This window comes from Lathamus discolor, chromosome 5 (genome assembly GCF_037157495.1).
Source record: "Lathamus discolor isolate bLatDis1 chromosome 5, bLatDis1.hap1, whole genome shotgun sequence".
NCBI classification, from domain to species: domain Eukaryota; kingdom Metazoa; phylum Chordata; class Aves; order Psittaciformes; family Psittacidae; genus Lathamus; species Lathamus discolor.
In genome coordinates, this window is record NC_088888.1 from 110,208,335 (window position 1) to 110,229,750 (window position 21,416).

At 41.9% G+C, this 21,416-nt stretch overlaps 1 protein-coding gene across 1 annotated transcript in view; it reads left to right on the forward strand.

Moving 5' to 3' along the window:
* Positions 1-21,416, forward strand: part of INTS9 (integrator complex subunit 9) — an 82,816-nt gene that overhangs the window by 31,459 nt on the left and 29,941 nt on the right. Inside the window, exons 9-11 of the mRNA XM_065681909.1 lie at positions 4,259-4,370; positions 12,207-12,387; positions 15,136-15,196. Coding sequence (XP_065537981.1) covers positions 4,259-4,370; positions 12,207-12,387; positions 15,136-15,196 — 354 coding nt within the window. The remainder of the gene's footprint in view (positions 1-4,258; positions 4,371-12,206; positions 12,388-15,135; positions 15,197-21,416) is intronic.

Below are 21,416 nucleotides of genomic sequence, written 5' to 3' on the forward strand. Positions count from 1 at the left end.
GAGAATGCAAGCCAGATCAGTTTCATAATCAATGAGTCTGTTGTATTACAAGTCATTACCATAAAGTACAACGAAACAAGAAACTTAGCCCAAGGCCCTCAGCCGATAAACACTAAAATAGCAAATACCGGCTGTAAGTAAGGTGCGACATGCTGAAACTCTGAGATCAAGAGCAACAACTTTGAGAGCCAGTAAATCAGCATTGTGATGAGTGACTGTTAATCCAAACCAATAAATTCTTATCACGAATACGATCAGACACACTCCAGTCAGATCTGTCATTATCTCAACCCTTCATGTCCCACGCTGGGCGCCACAAAGAACTGTCTTGGTTTAAGCCCATCCAGTAACTCAGAACCGCGCAGCCACTCAGGATGGGGAGGAGACTCAAAAGAATGTAACTACCATGGGTTGAGATAAGAACAGTCCAGTAACTAAGGTATGACACAAACCACTACTGCTACCACCAAGAATAATAATGATAAGGGAAATAACAAGGGAAGAGAATACAACTGCTCACCACCTGCTGACCGATACCCAGCCCGACCTGAGCAGCGATCTAGCCCTGCTGGGTAACTGCCCCCAGTTTATATACTTGGCATGATGTGCAGTAGTATGGAATACCACTTCGGCTAGTTTGGGTCAGGCATCCTGTCTCTGCTTCCTCTTGGCTTCCCCTCCTCCCTGTCAGAGCATGAGACTCAGAAAAGTCCTTTGTCAGAGTAAACATTACTTAGCCACAACTTAAAAACATCGGTGTTATCAGCATTGTTCCCAGGCTGAAAGTCAAAAACACAGCACCAGCTACTAAGAAGGAGAAAAATGACTGCTACTGCTGAACCTGGAACAACCACACGAAATATGTTACCAGATATCCTTTGTATATCAAATATCATCATCTTGTATTTGCTCCCAGGTAGTCTTTAAGGCAATGGATAATTTTTGTCGTAGTGTTAATCCGTGTCAACATCAGTAGAAGTTCCTACAGTATGGTGATTCTGTAATGACTAGTGGTTTTTGTGAGCTGCCAGCCGACTCTTCATGTGCTTGATGTTTGACAGACAATATGTAATGATAACTATCTTGAGTGGCACAGAGTCAAAATTGTGTTCGACAAATCAGCATTTTTTCTTCAGGGACTGAAAAGTTGTTTCTGACCTGTTTCTCCGTAGAACCATGGTGAGCAGTCATCATGAAATTCACATCTTTTAACAGCATATGAAAACAGTCACAGCATTTTGTTTTAAAAAGAATATCCGGTTAATCATCATATGTTTGTGTAAAACCATATCCAGAGTATAATAGTAAAACATTAGAACTTTTGCAGTCTTCTGGAATTCCCTCCATAGGTACTACAAGCAAGCTTCAGTTGACCAGGCTCTCATCAGCCATTTGTTTAGGGTTATAAAACACAGATTATTTGGCCATACAAGTGGAGAAATGCTTTGCCCTCTTACTTCTTGTCTAGTATACAGACAAGCCTGGAAAGCATTTCCTTCTCTCAGGGTTCAAACAGGATAAGATTCATCTCACCTGACCACAACTGGGCCTCCACCCAATTCTTTCCTCCTTTTCCTTTCTGCCAGCACTGGGATTTAAGAGCTGACATTGTGGAGATGGCAGCACAGGTGGGAATTAGGAGTCACGGGAAGAGAGTGGAATTGCTTCTTTGGCATAAATTACAGCCTAAAGCTTTCTTGACGTTTTATATTGCATCTAGGTTACATCTAAAAAGCAGCAGTTTACATCTGCAGTCAGTCCATTTCTATTAACAACTGGTAGAAAGTGAAGCAGTTGGCATAGCTTAGACATGGCCCAGGATGTGCTGATTAGCTGAAGCTGGGTGCAGTGAATGCTGGCTGTTGGGTCAATCCTGGATGCAGCAGCAGGAATATCTTGCAAAATCCTCAGCCGGTCTGTAGGAAGAGCAGGTGAAGGGTTCAGCAAGATTGTATTCACAGCTGCTGAGAGTAACTGAACAGCTTGAAAAGGTTTCTTTGAGAGTTCTGGCACCATTAATTGTTCCCTTTACTTCTGTCTTCTGGCAAATGGTTTCTATCGAAAATTTTGCCTCACCCTCCACTGAGGCTAGAATTGACACCAATTGCCACTGAAGTGGAGAACAAGAGTTGACAGTACAGGTTCAGACATGTCACTAAAAGCCTTTTAAGACATATTCTTTACATTAACCCCCAAAAATCAATGCAAGCCCTCTCAGTGCAATAGCATCTGAAATTATGCGTATCTAATACGGGATAATCATTATGTATATTATCACAGGCAGATTCGATATTATTTTTTATTGCATTATTGGCGTTTCATTTTCACAGACATACTATGGAGAGTCAAAGATTGCAATAAATCTCACCTAACAGGTCAGGTCCAACAAGGCGATGCACAGTGTAAACTTCTATCAAAGTTGATATGAAATTCCCGTGCATGTTTTAACAGAGCAAGGGCTTTCTCAACTAATTAAGAATGGCACTGAGGAACTGGGAGCAAGGGAATTAATGGTACAGTGGTCTTGTAGAGGAAATCTCTTTGTCAGTCTCTTCTGGTCAAAATCTTTCCTGGTTGGTGAGACTACAGTCTATTAAGAATAAATAACCATAAAGTACCACACATCTGGCTGCAGTTACCCACCTTTGCTTGAATAGTAGCTGTGAGAAGTGCATCCCGGTGCAGAGTAAGGCTGGAAGTTCACTTTTCACCATAGCTGTACTGCATCCGAAGAGAGAGAAGTGGATTTTGCCTTTTCAAGATTGGATTATGCTGAGTTTTGAGTATAATGAATATATATTTAATATCAGGTCAAACTTACGTATTGTTTCTGGATATCAATTCTGTGTTTGCTAATGGAGAGAAGCGGGTATGTGTTTTCATTCTGCTTTAATAAAATGCCAATATAAAACATGTTAAATGATTGGCCTCAGTGAAACAAATCTTTAAACACAGTTGAGGCAGAAGCAACGTTCGCTTTAACATTAGGCTGCCTGCCAGTGGCCAAGGTGCCACACTGTTTCCTTGGACTGTTTAATCATCAGTCCCTCTGCTGCATCTGTGAGTCACAGGATAGACTGTGCAGATGGAAACTCTTCTGTCCCTCAGGAAGCAGACATGGCATGGATAGATGTTTGTGATAGCTACCTCCAGCACTTCAATTGCAAAATCTAGGATTGCGCCCAAGACCAGAGGTCATCAGTACGACATTCACTGTAGATCCAGCAGATTGGAGGTCATAGCCCTGTGAAGACATCTATTCCACTTTGACGTAGCTTAGCCTGTAGTACAGTCTTCAAAGAAAGGTATTGGAGGAGGGAATAGTGCTAATCTGATTCACTAGGGAGACTGGTAAGCCAAGTTATATTTTCTCCATTGTTTTAGGTCTGGTGTTGCATTGGGAGCACTACTTTTATTATATGGGGTTTTTTGTGCAGTTGAAGCTATGATTTTTCACCTGTTTTCAGCTACTGACTGTTACGGAAATACTTGTCTGTTTGGCCTAATTTTATAGGTGTATTAAAAAAAAAAGGAAAGTGTGTGTATTTCTTAGATAAACTTTCCCAATATTAAGGAATCTAAACTGTTTTTTCTACCAGCAATAACCATTTACCATTTCACAAGGACAGACTTCTGAAGAGCCTTGCACAAACAAATGATTATTCGAAAGTCATACTTGTAACACTGTGGGCAGAAGAGCAGACTCCGCAGTCAAGGGCAGGTTTTGTGCAGCATTCAGATTCATGCACAAAATTGAGAGTTTCTTCACTGACCTCTTCCGAAGAGAATCCACTGATTCTCCTTGGAAGAGGTTGAGGACAATGGTATTGCCTCTTGTAGACAGTGAGCCCTGGAAATCAAAGCTGGCACCTTAATTTGCAAAAGGAAGCGAGTTGGAACCTAGTGCAGCCAGAGATAAGAATTCAAGTGTCAAATCATTCCTGACCATACTGCCACGTTCTCAGCAAGTTATTGCCTTTGCAGTGTTCAGCTCCTGAGGCTATGAAATGATTAGTCTATGGAGACCACTTTGAGATGGATCCGGTTACAGTTCCACTGTTTGTTTTGGGCTGTAGTGTGCAGGTAAACAGTTGTATATGTTTTTATTAACTCCAGTTAGGTTTCCACAGATGGAGGACCATGTGTTCTCCTTCTTGGCCACTGCCTATTACGCATTGCAGTCTTCTTGGTAGAGAGCAGAGAAACCTATGTTATGACTCTCATATTACTCATTTTATTTCACTGTGCTCTGTTTCAGCCCATGGACCAGGCTTCTCTTAAAAACAGTGATGTTCTCATTCTGACGGGTCTTACGCAAATCCCGACTGCCAACCCAGATGGCATGGTAGGAGAATTCTGCAGCAACTTGGGTAGGTGGTTGACAGAAGTTTTCTGCCTGTTTTATCATCTTCTTCATTGCTCTTGGTGGGAAATAATTCTGAGATTCCTGGAATTGAATAAGTTGTCCAGCTATAGCTTCTGGCATAAAACTAGCTGTTTAGATTTTACGATGTGCTCCTGATGTCATTAATACAGTAAGTGCTTGGAGAGACACAAGTTGTACCTAAAATGTTTTGGAATGGAACAGGTATAATGAGTTTTAATCATCTGCTGCTCTTGGTTTGCTAAGTATGTCACTTAGCTGCCAACAGACTATGTGTTGCCTAGGTTTTGGATATTGTTCCCATCTGTAATATTACTATTTCCTTCCTGTATATCAGCCAGTGCAAAATCTTTACATGCTTTTTTATGACTTTCAGTTTTGAAAACAAGTACATCTGCTTCCCTTCTTACACCTGATTTTAAATATATCAAAAGCAAACAGCACAATCTCTGTTTAAAAAAAACCCACCAAGATATATTTATAGACCCCAGAAATATAAAACCTAATCAGATGCTTTCACAGCTGGAAAAGCTGATAATTGCAAAGCTGTGGTATCAGTGTGAATGGCAGTATTTTCCAGCCTGTTTGAAAAGTGACATCCAGTGCTGTTCTCCCCTTTTCTCCCCTTCCCCCATCTCAGTTCCTCTGTGCTCTCACCCTTCTTTCGTCAAACCACTTCCTTATGTCTGCTCTGCTGTATATTTTCTGTTCTTTTATCAGATATCTTCCCTTTATTTTAAACCAAATACTTTGTAAAAAGAAGTCTAAAAAGCTTGTGATAGGAGAATTGTTACAAAGGTTACCAAAAGACATTAGAAGTTCTTACTGTAAGAAAGTGTTTTGATTCCCATCTCACACCTGGGAGAAATCTGAGCTGTAGTATTTAGGGGGCTTACCCAAAATTGCAGAATAAGGTTAAGAATAGGACTGAAGTGCAAATTCTTAGTCTTACTTTTTATATATGAATGCACCCTTGGAGAAGTAAAAAAACCCTGAAATACTTTGGTTTTTTCCCTATTTTAAAATCCTTGTGCATATTCACAGATGCTGAATATCTATGTACTGTCTTACAAGCCCAGTGTGAGATTGCCTTGGTAGTGGAAGGCAGATACTTAAAGGAGTGTGATAGACACCTCCATCACCCACCAACTTTAAATCAGAATCAGATATCCCTACTTAGGACACATCACAGTTCAAACAGGAGTCATAGGTCCTGTTGTGGGATGTACAAGGTAAAATGATGTGGGTTTTGTTTGCATGAAAAGATGAGTTACAGGGCAAGGATGATTCCTTGTCATGTAAATAGCTATTAATAGAGTGTGTTTTGGCATTTTGTAAGTATGGTAATCATCGGTTATGCCAAAGACCCCTCTGCCAACATCCTGGCTCCAACAGGAGCTGTCAGCAGATGCCTAGAGAAGAGCAGAACAGAATGAGGTTATAGGATACTTTCCCCTCTTCATCTCATAGCCTTCAAGTATTTTTCTTTCAGGAATTTCCTGAATCAGACATGGGTTTTGTGTGGTTAGTAATGTTCAGTGGATTTCTCTTCCAGGAACTCGTTCGACCTCCCCTTGAAGCTGTGTTAATTCTTAACACCTGTGACTTCCTTTCCTAAGTGATATGTGTGTTTATGCGTGTGTGTATTATGGTCTGGGTTTTCGTTGTTTTTAAGAATTGTTAATTTTATGACCCTATGAGCTGTGACAGATAAGCTTTGGTGATCTTGTACTAAATCCAGATGTGCTGCCCTTCTCTGTCCATTATGGATCTTTATGGGGGTTACAGTCCCACTGACAGATGATAGCATGGTCTCATCCAATCGTCTTGCCATAAACCACCACAGAAGCAAATCTGAGCTGAAATGTTATGCTTTGCCCTGGAGAGGCTGAGGAGTGCTAGGTCTTGCCCTGCTGCCAACTCTGTTGCAAGTCATAGACTCACAGAATGGTTTGGGTTGGAAGGGACCCTAAAGCTCATCCAGTTCCAACCCCCTGCCACGGGCAGGGACACCTTCCACTAGACCAGGTTGCTCCAAGCCCCGTCCAGCCTGGCCTTGAACACTGCCAGGGATGGGGCAGCCACAGCTTCTCTGGCCACCCTGTGCCAGGGCCTCACCACCCTCACAGGGAAGAACTTCTGCCTAAGAGCTCATCTCAATCTCCCCTCCATCAGGTTAAAGCCATTCCCCCTTGTCCTGTCCTTACAGGCCCTTGTCAAAAGCCCCTCTCCAGCTTTCTTCGTTGCCGCCTTTAGGCACTGGAAGTTGCTCTATGGTCTCCCTGGAGCCTTCTCTTCTCCAGGCTAAACAAGCCCAGCTCTCTCAGCCTGTCTCCATAGCAGAGGTGCTCCAGCCCTTGGAGCATCTTAGTGGCCTCCTCTGGACTCACTCCATAAGGTCCAGATGTTCTTCAGCAAGTATCTTGGTGGTCAGTCGTGTCTTGAACTGCAACAGCTGTATGCTGAGTAAACAAGAGTGAAATCGTTGTTAATTAAAATGCTTTTAAAACTTAAACAAAGAGATGTAGCTTGGGCCAAAGCAAAATCCAGAAGATGAATGCATATAAATAAATGTGTTACATATGTAGGTACAGGTGGATGTTCATCTGCACAAGTTGCTCTGGCTTACAGAAACATTCTGAACTATTTTGAGGGGTTTGCAGATGGTCTTCAAACCAGCTTTTATCATGAAGGAGACATACTCAAAGAAATTAGAAAATTATTAAAGACTCAAGGAAGGTAATATGCTTAAGATAATGCCATTGTAAGAATCTCGGATTTGAGTGGTATTTCCCAAAAACAGCAACCTGAAGAAATTATTTTATGAATAATGCAGTCATAGGGTTGTCTTTTACATGAAACCAGTAGTACTTAGACATTTACCCAACATTAGGAGAAGAAAATAGTGAACCAGTTTTGTTTCAAATGTGTAAAAAAGTCCAAAAAGCAGTAGGTTACTGGCAAAAGCAATGGAGAAGGCAAGCTGAGCACAATCATTTTCATATATTTTTCTCATTTCCAAAATGCTCAGGGCACTACACAAGAAGCTCAGCATGCACTAGGTGAAAACTCTAAAGCAGACACTGGGAATTTACCAAAAATGTGTCTCATGAGGTACTGGCATGTTTGTGAATAACTGTCGTGAAGCACAGAAGTGGAAGTGTGAAAATTTCACCTTGATCTCTGTTTTCATCCCAGCGTGTAGAGTTATAGATGCCAATTCCCATTATTACCAAGTCACACGTATGATTTCCTCCCACCATTGTGTGTGCAGCACTGAAGCCACGCTTTGTCACATCTCCGAGTTCCTCTCAGTTTAGCCCAAACCCAATTTTTCCATGCTAAGCACTGCTGCAGCAGCACTCCTGCAGCTCAAGAAAAGCAATTGTATTTTTACATTGCCTTGGGCATCATCAGCAAATTTGCCAGACTGTCTGTAGGGACAGTTTGTGATATTTTGTGTGCGTGTGCGATCGTGCCTCTGTGTATGTGTGCATGTGTTTATATAAAGCAGAAAAGAGCACAGTTTGCTTTTTAGGTGCCAACTTGACCTTGTGGTGGCAGCTGTTCGAAAAGCAAGTATCTCATTGTGAGCTGTAAATTGAAAAACTTGTTATGGAGCTACTGAAGGAGACTAAATTTGAAATGCCAAGATTATTATGCAACTTTTATCAAGAGAGTGCATCCATCAGTCACAGGGATAAATTGGGCTTAAACAGCTTTCAAATATATGTGTCTTCTTACTGACAACTACAGAAAGTTGCTGTAGTGGTGCAGAGAGCCAGATTGGACCTACTGTTTGCATGGGAAGCAATATGCTTGTAGAGGTTTTCATCCCTGTTTGGCAGAAGCTCTTATCCTTTTATGGAACCACTTAATAGCACCCTCAAGAAGCGCTGCCCAGCTGTGCTGACCCCAGCACATACGTATAAACTTGTACCAAGGAACTGAGTAGTGTATTCTAAATGAAAAAGTTGTCACACAGAGCCTTGTCAGAGGTGGGATAGCCATGCTGCTGTCCTTTCCTGCCCTGGGGAGAAGTATGCACCAGGCCAGTTTCAAAGGTGCATCATTGTGCCACCAACAGCATGAGATTCAAGGGACCAGCAGCCCTCGGTAGGGCAGCTGGCTGGAAGAGTGCTCCACTCCCTGATTGAGATATTAATTATTGTTAACCAGCTCAATAGTTTTCCTGGGAGCAGAAACTCAGGTTGGCATCTGCTCCAAGACCTTACCCTCTGTTATTTTCTCCATGACCCCATGAATCTTGAACTTCTGGTTGCTTTCCCATAGTGAACCAGAGCTGTGAATTCAAAGTGTATTGGGTTTGCCTGGCAAGGTTTTGGTATTCAGGGAGCTACAGAGGTGGCTTCTGTGAGAAGCTGCCAGAAGCTTCCTCTGTGTAACAACAAAACCAGCAAATTCAGCCAGAGAGAGGAGTGAGAAAATGTGAGAGGAACAGCCCTGCAGACCCCAATGTCGGTGAAAAAGGAGGGGAGGACATGTTCCAGGTGCCAGAGCACAGATTTCCCTGCACCCCATGGTGAGCCTTGCTGTGCCCCTACAGCCTGTGGAGGGCCCCACACTGGAGTAGGGGGGTGCCTGAAGGAGGCTGTGACCCCGTGGGAAGCCCATGTTAGAGCAGTTTATGCAGTCTGTGGGAAAGACTCCTGCTGGAGCAGTTCATGAAGGACTGTCTCCTGTGGGAGGGACCCCATGCTGAAGCAGGGGAAGAGTGTGAGGAGTCCTCCCCTGAGGAGGAAGGAGCGGTGGAGACAACATATGATGAACTGACCATAACCTCCATTCCCTATTGGTAGTGAAGTTAAGCCTAGGGGAAGGGGAGGGGTGAAAGGAAGGTGTTTTTTAAGGTTTGGTTTCATTTCTCATTATCCTGCTCTGATTTGATTGGTAGTAAATTAAACTAATTTCCTTTCCCTAAGCTGAGTCTGTTTTGCCCATGATGGTAATTGGAAAGTGATCTCTCCCTGTCCTTATCTCAACCCACGAGCCTTGCATTATATTTTCTCCCCCCTTGTCCGGGGGGGTGCATGTCTCCTTCATAGGTTGACCACCCGAGGAGGAAAAAAAAAGATGTGTAATAGCTAAATACTTCCATTGTATGCCTCCCAAAGTATAGAGGTGATGACCACGCTAAGAATGTGTGCCAGACCAGTTTCATGATCGATGAGTCTGTTGTATTTAAAGTCATTACCATGAAGTACAGAGAAACAATAGGCTTAGCCCAGGCCTCCCAGCTGATAAACACTAAAACAGCAAATACTGACTGCAAGTAAGGTACGACACGCTGATACTCTGTGACTAAGCACAACAACTCTGAGAGCATATAAATAAACATTATGACAAGTTACTATTAATCCAAAAACAATGAATGCTTATCACAAATGCAACTAGACACACTCCAGTCAGATCTGTCGTTATCTCAACCCTTCGTGCCCCATGTTAGGTGCCACAAAGAACTGTCATGGTTTAAACCCAGCCAGTAACTCAGAGCCACACAGCCACTCAGTCACTCCCACCCTTCTTCCTCCCCCCACTCCTGGAGGGATGGGGAGGAGAATCAGAAGAATGTAACTCCCACTGGTTAAGATGAGAACAGTCCAGTAGCTAAGGTATAACACAAACTCATTACTGCTACCACCAATAATAATAATGATAAGGGAAATAACAAGGGGAGAGAATATTAAACAAAAAGGGAAAAAGGAAAAGAAAACAATAAATACAAGTGATGCACAATATAATTGCTCACCATCCACTGACTGATACCCAGCCCGACCCGAGCAGCGATCTGGGCCTTCCAGGTGACTCCCCCCAGTTTATATACTGGGCATGACATGCTGTGGTATGGAATACCTCTTTGGCTAGTTTGGGTCAAGTGTCCTGTCTCTGCTTCCTCCAAGCTTCTTGTGCCCCTTCTCACTAGCAGAGCATGAGACTAGAAAAGGAGGGGAGTGATTAGGTGGGGCACCTAGCCTCCAGTCAGGGTCAACACACCACAAAGTCTTAGGAATGAAACTCACATTTTTCATGTCCTGGACAAATTCTTTCACCAGCCTGTCATTAGATGAAAGCTATTCCTCCAGGATCTTCAAAGGAAGGGTGAGTCATTTGTCTTAACCAGGTGAAGCTAGTTGGTGCCTGACAAAGAAGAGGGCACCCATTTCTTAGAGACACACACCTTGGTGTTTCAGCTGGTATCTGTTCAGCGCAGACATAACTCTTGTCGTGTTCCCCTGACCACTAATGCACCCTGCACTCTGCATCCTGTCTCTGGCCCATGCAGCATTCCTGCTGCTGTGGATCTAGGTACTCCTCTTCCCTCTTTGCAGAATTTTTGCATGCATAATAAAGCAATGCAAAGTCTGGTCCTGGAGCCAGAGACTTAACTTTCATCCCCCAGATGGCTTTGAAAATACTGTTCTTAATCTCATCCCTCTCTTCACATCCTGTTTACAGATGGGACAGTTTAAATTTTCCCATGTAAGAGGGATAATATAACACATTGCTGGGATGTTTTGTAACATCTCAGATTCTAGACAAATGTAAAATATTGCTATTCATATTCACAGATAATTTTGGGGATACATTTTGCATGTGCCCTGGATAAAACCTAGGCAATAATTCACTACAGAGCACTTCTAATATAACTGTGATGCAGAAGGTGTCTTGGATCACCAGTTGTTGTTGAGAACAGCATGTAAGAGGCACTGACTGCTAAAAGGACTTAAGCTCCTAAATGCATGCGAAAAATCCTATGAGAGAGTCTCTGCATTTCCCCAGACTCCATAAAACCTTTAAACATTCAGCCATAAAAGTCCTCCTTCAACATACAGGTGGGGCAAAAAGACCGTGCTAAATCCGTGCCCCATCATAGCTTGTCAATAAATTGAAGTCAAGGAAGTGATTATGGAGGGTTGTCATATATGCATTTTCAGGCTCTTTCACAGCTTTTTGTGTAATGCCTTGATGCATAATGTTACTGCTGCTGCACTGCAATTAACATCAGTAGATGGTTTTACCCCAAGACCACAGATGCAGTCCTAGTGAGGCAGCAATTGCTCAGTGAGCTGGACAAGGGATTTCCAGTTTCCCATAAAGTACAGCATTTTGTCATTTATTCTGCCAAAAGAACAAAATATTTTGCTGTTGGACGCAAATCTGTCTCAATTACAGAGTAAACCTATTTTTCTTTTTCCTTTTCCACTTTTTTTTCTAGTCCCATGCTGTCTGCAATTCATAGAGGTTTTAAATTGTTATATTGAAATGACAGAAATATTTAGATTTTTTTAAAAAGGAGAAACACTCCACCATCCACTTCTACCTTCAAGGGCTGTTTGAAATAACCTTATTTTAAGCCTTTCATCTGGAGTACTGAAAACCAAGTACAGAACAGTTTACCATGTGTAGAGCTTTCAACTGAGACCTGTGAACTGTTGTCCTTCCCCTCTGGTCCGCAGCTAATATAGATGGATCAGGGTTTATTTTGGTGATGAGGTTTATCCCCATGAGCCAGTGCAAGACCGCCCTCTCGTGTCAAGAGTTTAGCTTGTGCTCAGTCTGTTATGTGCCCCCCAGCTAATGGAGTATAATCGTTTTCTCCAGTCTTGCTTCCTGGAGAAGGCAGTAAATAAATGTATTTAATGATCATAAGTGTTCCTCTCAATTCATATGCATAATGTCTTCTGCTAATTCATGTGATAGCTTTTTTATTCCTTATGCGATGTTTGGATTAAAGTAATTTATTAAAAAGTTTAAATATGAACCCTGTTAATTGATTTTTCTCATTCTCTCTCTCTCTTAGCTATGACTGTCCGGAATGGAGGAAATGTGCTGGTTCCCTGTTATCCCTCTGGAGTAATATATGATCTGCTAGAGTGCCTCTATCAGTATATTGACTCTGCTGGACTCTCCAACGTCCCTTTTTATTTCATCTCACCTGTTGCCAACAGCTCCCTTGAGTTCTCCCAGATCTTTGCTGAATGGTAGGTGTTAAAGGGCTGGTTCATCAGCCTTAATTCAGATACTCAGCTATGGCAAATAGATGTATACAGGTTATCTTTACTTGACACACTGTAATATATACTTGATTAGAATTGTGAACACATTTCTTTAGTCACAAGGGCGTATGTACATGTGTAAGTGGATGTTCTATATTAGGGAAACATCATTTATTATAGAACATACAAACTTAGTAGTCTGTGCTTTTTGGTACTTGCACTGATGATTAAATTATGTACCTGACATGAGTGAACTTTAGCTGTGCCTGTTGGCACACCTTATGCAGTGCCCCCACAACTATACCATGATACCACTGTATAAGGAAAATAGATTTTTTTCAGGCTTAATTTTGCTGAGGCAGCAATGTATTTGCATGGCAAAAAAATTGGCAGTATCCTGGGCTTTATTAGGCAGAGCACTGCCAGCAGGTCAGGGAAGTGAATGGTTACACTCGAAGAACTGTAGTCAACGGCTCAATTTCCTGGTGGACACACCTCTCCTATGGCTTGAGCACCAAATTAGAGCACCTTCTCTAGCGACACAGGCTGAGAGAGTTGGGCTTGTTCAGCCTGGAGAAGAGAAGGCTCGAGGGAGACCTTAGAGCTGCTTCCAGTGCCTGAAGGGGGCAGCAAGAAATCTGGAGAGGGGCTTTTGACAAGGGCCTGTAGGGACAGGACAAGGGGGAATGGCTTTAACCTCAGAGGGGAGATTGAGATGAGCTCTTAGGCAGAAGTTCTTCCCTGTGAGGGTGGTGGGGCCCTGGCACAGGTTGCCCAGAGAAGCTGTGGCTGCCCCATCCCTGGCAGTGTTCAAGACCAGGTTGGAAGGGGCTTGGAGCAACCTGGTCTAGTGAAAGGTATCCCTTCCTGGGGCAGGGGCAGGGAACTACATGAGCTTTAAGATCCCTTCCAACTCAAACCAGTCTATGATTCTATATTCTATGATGATCAGTGTGTAGAAATACCTGATGGGGAGAAATGAAGATGAGGGAGCCAGGCTCTTCTCCACAGGGCCTATTGACAGAAAAAGAGGCATAAATTAAAACACATGAAAACAAATTCTGTCTGAACAGAAGAAACACACTTTTTTACTATGAGGGAGTTCAAACCCTGGGACATGTTGTGGTGTGAGTTTGTGTAGTTGCTGTCTATGGAGGCTCCAGAGCCCAACTGAACACAGTCCTGGATGACCTGCTGTAGTGCTTGAGCAGGGGCTTGGACTGGATGATCTCAGGAGGACCCTTCCAACCTCAACAGTTCTGTGATTCAGAGACATCAAAAGGAAAATCCAACCACTTGTAACTGTTCCTGAATTCTTACAAATTGAGACATTCTCTAGATTATTAAATAAAGTTAGCTTTGCCTTTCTTTCTTCCTCTCCAGACCTTTTAAGACTGGAGTTCAGGAAAGAAAAGATATGTCCTGGAAATCTTAAGTGGATTGATCCCATGGGAGGATTGTAAAGAAAATTAAAATTCGGTGAATTTAATTACATTGCTTTCAGCAGAAGTAGGAAAATCAAGCCTTGGTGTCCAGGCCAAACTTTGTGTACTCACCAGGTTGCATTGATTCTTGGCAGTTTATAGTTAAACAGTTTGGTTTGTACTTCGTTGGTGATTTCATTTCAGTAGCAGGTGAAGTGGTAGTTACTTAGTGTATAGTTATTATTCCAATAATGCTGTCAAAGTAGCAGCAGTGTTACCTGTGCCACTTAGGTCGTTCCTGCTTGCTGCATCTAGCTGGTGCAACTCAGACACCCAAGTGGTCAGATACCCTTTTGTTTTGAGATCTACTTTGCTGCAGTGACTTATATTCAAAAGTCAAACCCAACATTAGCTAATTTCCAAACACTTATGTGTGAGATGAACATTTTACTTACATGGAAGTGTAGGCAGAGGTTGAACATCTGCAAACTAGAGGGTCGGAACAGGAGTTGAAATTCAGGACTCCAGCCTTCCAATTCTACTGCTTAGTCAGCCAAAATAAATGTCCTGCTCTTAGTATCTCTTAGACTTTTATCAAATTTAGTTTGACCCAGGCTTATTGCTGTGTAATTAAAGGAAGTATGAGACAGGTAGTGTTTCCCAGAAAGAGCCACCAGCACAATGTCACTACAGATAACTGCAACATCACACAGACCTCTGACAAATATCTTTTTTCAACTTCTGTAATAGGATAAGTCTGGCTAGAGCTGATCAACAACCTTCAATATTTATGTTTTAAAAATAAATGATTGATGTAGAATCTCAGGTAACAGTGAGCACTATGCCATGGTGAGAGGCAGTTAACCAACCTTGTAGCTGCAATACTAAAATGCATAGGGGAATTAGATTATAATAAACAAAAGGACGAAGTCACTGCAGAGAAGTGGGATGAGGTAAGTGGAATTTTTCTGTTGATGGGTAATTTGGCTTTGCAAACGCTGCTGAGCTCTGCTCTATGAAATGATGTGGATGTTGAGTTACAAACAACAAAGGAGTTCTTCTACATTGTGTGTAAAAAATTACCCTCAGCTGTCTTGCACCTTCTCTGTTCTGTCTCGCTATGACTGAATTGTTATTTTCTGTAGTTGTTGGTCCCCTAAACAGAACAGCAAAACAAATTGGTGATTTTGCACCTGATGCCACAGGTGTGGAATGGCTTTCTCCTAAAACATTTAACAGTAGATGGCAGCAGATACCATAGGATGTTCTGCACCTCTCCAGCCCGGCTGATTTTCCTTTTCTTTTAAAGGTTGTGTCATAACAAACAAACAAAGGTGTATCTTCCAGAACCTCCCTTTCCCCATGCTGAGGTAAGTAAACCATGGTCTTGCTGTTTGCTAAGATCATAGTGTGACTGGGTTTTTGGAATGCAGATCTGTGTGGCTGTTGCTTTCCTGATGAACACTTCTACAGCTATTTAAGTTTTGTGAAATTATCCATGCAAGTTTGTTATTTTTTCCTTTGCTTTCCGTGATTAATTTGGGAGCATGGGGGAGGAATGAATGATGGTGTTCCCTCTGCTCAAAAATTACCATGATGTTTATTTCAGAATATAACTTGCGTATGCTTGCCTGCTTTACTTCTTCCCCCGCAGGAGGCTATCTGGTGTACACATGGTTGAATCTTTGCTTTTATCAGACTGCAACCATTAATATCCCCTTTGTCCAAACAGTTTATTTCAAAATCTGTAAAACTAAGAGCTTGTTAACAGAGGTAGCTTAATCATCCCAGCGTCTCCCTAGCTGAAATAGGCACCATGTTGTCTGCTGCAGGAGAAATGGTATCTTGAAGGAGAGGTCTGATGTAAAAAAGCTTGCAGCACTGGGTGCTGTCTTTGACAGTTTTAAATGAAGTTACCTGAGCTAGCATCTTAGTGAAGCAAGAAAGGATAAGATTCTTGTCTTTGGGGGGATATCCGTGCAACCTGTGTTGAAGGGATCTTCTCTGCAACAAAATAATAACTTGAGGAGAAGTTTTGGCCAACTAGACATTAAATAAATGTGGTATGACTCATGCCTTCAGAGTTATCTCACATATCAAGAAATGATGTCTCTTAGTTTCCCCACTGTGAACCGGTAGCAGTAAATGAGAGACTGGCTGGGAAAGGAAGAAACAGGACTGAGAAATTTAGCTAAATCTACTCCTGTGAGACACCATTTGAGGCATGAAGTCTCAGAAAACTGCCTCTTTTAGAACTGTTTGATGAGATGTGCAGAGTGGCAATTACAGGTTTAAGAGTCCAAAGATTAAAATGCTTTTTCAGGCATTGTTTGGGTTTTGGATTTTTTTTTCCTTTGAGGTATCAAGGGACTTGTTTTGGAAATTGCCATTGCCTGTCACATGTATTACCTGTAGGTGCTTCAGAGGCATTGTTGGAAGTCCTGACTCTTTCTGGATGGACAGGGGGATAGAGCACCTCCTGTTCGAAGATAGGCTAAGAAAGTTGGGGCTGTTCAGTCTGGAGAAGAGAAGGCTGCGTGGAGACCTCATAGCAGCCTTCCAGTATCTGAAAGATGCCAGAGAGGGACTCTGCATCAGGGACTGTAGAAATATACGAAAATAGAAAACTCTGTAGCCATGCTGCTGGTTGTGTTTTCTAATTCCCCGAGTCTCTGCTTTCTGGGGTGTCCTTGTTGATCCACAGTGTCATTGGTTTCAGTGACAGCCTATATTCTACCAAAGATATTGCTTCAAATTTTAGTTCACAATATGCTCTGGAACTGGCAGGTTTAAGTGAAAGCCCTTCCAAAAATAAGCCGAACATGCAGCTGTCAAAGACTGGATTAATTGACCCATCTTATATGATGGGTCTTTGTGTTTATAGAGTGATAACGGTGTCCTCTAATTTTTAGGACATATTATATTCTCCAGAGGCATTTTGATAATGAGATTTTTCCAAATTATTGTTTAGCTATTGAGACATTCCTCTGTGCTTCATGTGCAGATCAAGGTAATTATCTAGGAAATGACTCACAGCAGTGGATAACAGATCAGTGGATAACAAAATGCAGCGCACAGAGGGAGTAACATGCCTGTTACAGGTACAGCCTTTGGTTGACAAGGCCAAGTCATGCAAATCATGACCCACAAAGCTTGGGGCATACTATTGTGAGGTGCACAAACAACTTTGTCCAGACCCATGGGTATCATTGACAGGAAGCCACTCTTAGGCTTCTTACATTTTTGCCTAAATACTGCCTTAAATGGGATGGATGACACAGCATACTGTGAATGCACATCCTTGTGGCTCCCAAACTATGAAATGCCTGTAGCCTTTACGCATTTCAGCACTGAGCTGCCATCTGAAGTAAGTATTGTACATTTCCCCTCAATTCAACTAACTAAAATTGTGTGTTTGGGTGTTCACTTATGCATGCTGCTGTATAAACACTGGGAAGTGGAGTAAACACTGGAAAGTGGGAGTAACCTATGCTACCCCCATTCCCTGATGAACAAAATGGGTCTCTTCATTACTAATTCCTGATACATATTGGCTGTTTTGCAAAAGCAGTTTGTAGGGTGGGAGGCAGCAGCCCTAGGCATACAGCAAAGCTCTTTCAAAAGCCTGGCTTAGTAGCAAAACCAAAACAAAGTAATACCCAGGCAAAGAAAGTCTGAGGCTGCTGTTTCATTTAGTGCTTTTCCTAAGGTCATAAATCACTGAAGTTTAGACATGTGTGAGAACACCAGATCAGATTGCTCCTTTTTTCTCCTGTAAGAGACATGGGTTGGTTTAGTTTAGTTTCAGACAAAGCATACTGAGATTTATATAGATGACTGACATGTGAGACATGCTTGCCAACACAGTGCCAAGACATCCATGTCAGGTACCCTGCATTATATTCCTTGCTGCTGTCCTCTGAGGGACAGCTGCTGTCATTCTTTTACTCCTGTAATGCTCAGCCACCTTGGGCTGCATTCCAGTTATAGTGGTACCTGCAGCTGGTTGCAGTTTAATGCTGTCATACTGTTTCTAAGGCATGGGAGAAAGGCTGGGTTTCTTTTTCTTCTATGAAATACAGAGTTGGAAAAAACAGTGTAAACAGAAGAAGAGCAAAACCTTGCAGCCAACACTGTATATGTAACTTATATGTGAAACATCTTACATAACCTCTTTTCAGTACAATCTTTAACAAATGCAGTTTTTATTCCCAGGCAGAAACCCTGTGATACCTGTGCACAGAGTATCCACAGTAGGCTCAGCTGCCATGATGTTCTGGTGTAATTTCACAAAGCAATGGTCTTAATACAGACCTGGCCTGAATAACCTGCCCGTGGCCATACCATCAGCCTAGGAAGGACTTGGACTCAAGGCTTCCAGTTGCTAATTGAGAGCTTTTGTCAGCAGCCAGCCTTTCTGTCTTGGGTGAGCACACTCTTTCTAAATCTGTGAATCCACAACCTCACAATCAGGAGCTCTGCTTACTAGCACTTAAGGGAGTTTTTAATGAGTATCAGAAGCAGACATCAAATGATCATTTCTCATGGCCAGGTTGTTAGCGGAGAATTGCCTTACTTTTTACAAAGTAATGGTAGGCTTTTGCAATGTAACCTAGATGGAAATTGCCCATCATGAAAAGATGTGCTTAGCTGCTCTCTTGTTGGGAAAAAATAGGGAATTACTCAGGCATGCCTCTCAGTTATGAGCAAGCATTAATAACATGCCTGGCATGATACATCAGAAGGGGACAGACCAGGAAATAAGCTTCTAATTATCTACAGAATAAGTCCAGCCCAGCATGCTGTCTGGTCCTGAAACTTGAGGCTCCTGTTTGTTGTATAAATAGCAAGATTTAAAAGCAAAAAAGGAAAAATAATCCCCCAAATTGTCGAAGTAGTCTCTTGCAGCAGTAAGTTCCAGTGGTGCCTGATGCTTAGTATAAAAGAACATGTACTTCCCTTGTGATTGCATTTCACTTAACAATCCCTTTGTTATTGTTACAAGAGCATAAATAAAACTATCTTCATCTTCTCTACAATTATTTTTATTTTTATTATTTTTCTCTATACTAAGTTGTTTGAAGCTTTTCCAGTCTCTTTGCGTGGAAATTTTCCAGGTTTATTATTTGTTACCTGTTTTGAGCTCATTTCTCATTCTGCTGCGCTGAATAAAACGAGACACACTGTTCACCTCTGCAGAGAACCCAAAACACCTCTACTCCCTCCTTGTTACTTCCACTTTAATGTTGTAGTAGGTGTTCATCATATTTCCTCCTGCATGGTAACTGCGTACAATTTTTTTGGGTGGCATTTTATTTCCTAACATCTAGTCCGAGTGAATAGGGAATATATTTTCTCTCTGTTATGAGCAAGGAATGCAGGCTGAAGTGCTCTAGGCTTGTAAGAATGGATTTGGACATCAGTTCCTACTAGTGTTAATATGGATGGAATGTCCAGATTCTTACACAAGCTTTTGAAGTCTCATTGCAGCCTTTTAGCAGTGCACAGTTTAAAAGAGCTGCTTCTAAAAGGCATTTTTCTCTGATAACTGGTGTGATAGTTGCTGTGACTCTGTTGGAGGGAGTTCAGATCTGGAGCAGGACTGCTGTACATTCCAACCAGTGACTTCCCAGGAGGAAAACTGTGAAAGTGGAGGAGCAGTCAGTTAGGGAAGGGATAGATCACTGTGGATAGCTCTCCCCTTAATTTTTCACCAGCAGTTTCTGTGGTGGGGAAGAGAGAAGGAGCTCAATTAATCTGCAGTAACACTGGAAGCTTCTGCAGACTTAAGAACTGGAGTTCCCAAATGTTTGCGAATATAGCAGGCTGACTGAGGGAGGTGGTGGCTTTCACTTCCCAGGCACTGTATCAGTTATACTCTAGGATCAGCTGTCTAAACAGGCTTAGGTTTAAGCTCCACAATGCTTAGCTGAAGTGCTGTGAAGCATAAATCAGTGATTTGTTTTGTTTAGAAATGTTATTCTGGTATCCCAGAACCAACTTGTAGTGTTTTACCAAATCCCTTGAGCACATGGAAATGTCCCATCTTAACACAGCCCCAGCTGAGGAATCAGCCATCTCACCAAGCATTTTAAAAGGAACCATGGATTGTACACTCTGCACCATCCCTTTTGTGGAGGTAGAGACTTTACAGATGAATAGCTGGAGTTGTTCTATCAAAGCAAAATGAGAGCTTTCTGTTCTTTTCCTTTCTGCTCAATCTTTAAATAGATGATTTCAGGCTGTAAGATAAGTGAATCCAGACTCCTCTAAATGTCAGCAACAGAAAAATTTGAGAGGTAATTTATATTGATCATTGTTTGCTAGTGGAGGAAGAATTTGGATTTACTGTCCTCTTGTTAAGGGTTCTGTTAACAACATCTAAGAGAAATAGCTTTGAAAAGCCTCTTTTTCTGACTCAAAATATAGCCAGGGTGGGAACAATATTGATTCTGTAGTGTTAAATACTAGCATTTGTCGTCTTTGTCTTTGATTCCCTTCTCCATATACCGGTTTCTGTGTAACACATTCAAAGCAATAAATACCTGGGACCATATGATTGTGTAGTATTATGTTTTGTCTTACAGTATTATATAGAATTAGGCCCCTGTTGGTATTGGGCTTACAAAGGGAGATGAAGTAATAAATGCATCACTCATTCACTGATGAGAAACGTATCTGTTCAAAATTCTGGATCCAGAACACACACATCCAAAACCACAGAGTAAATAGCAGTGCATTTTGGCTCACTTCAATAAAGCGTACACAAAGGCTCTGGAGATTTATCTTGTTTATAGCAGCAGTTGCTGACCCTTTAAATCAAGTCTACTTAAAGGGAATCATAACCATTTGGGATTTAGGAAAAGCGCAGCTCTCCTCAGTCTCAGTTCAGTGCTTTACCATCCTCTATCTTTTAAGCTTTCAGTCAATAATGGTCATTTCTGTAGAAAGATGCTCTGAATGTTGCTTCTGGTTTCCAGGAATCAGTCCCATTGTGAAAATATTGGTTAGCTAAATGCCAGGCATTGGTTTTAGCCCCATCTTAGTACAGATTGAAGATCTGAATGTGCCACAATAACAACCGTTGTGTTTATACAACCTGCCTTATATGTAGATATAAAAGACCTCTACAAATAATTGCAAATTTAGCCCCCTTAATGATTTTTGAAATTTTGTCGGACCTGGTTTGCAAATTCAGCTCCGTATATTTTTGATTTGGTAATTAGGAAACATTTTGCCCTAGACACTAAAATCTACTAGTTGCTTTATCACTGGGGTGAGCAGAATGCCTTTAAACTTGTTTCTGTAGCCTTACACCCCTGCCAAGTCCAGTAGTGAGAGTGAGAGATTGCTAGTATGGAGCTTCAGTAGCCTTACAAGAAATGATTTCACAAGATAAAAAGAAAACGTGGAAAAAACCCAGATGCCACAATTCAGGACATGGTGCTGAGGATTCAGTATGTGTCCCTTTTCCCTTCAGAGTTAGCATCCCAGTTAGAAACAGTGCAGCACAGTGATGGGCTATATGGTTTGTTGCTGGAAATAATAAAGTATTTAAAGAAAAATAAAAAGAATGACACAGAAAAAACC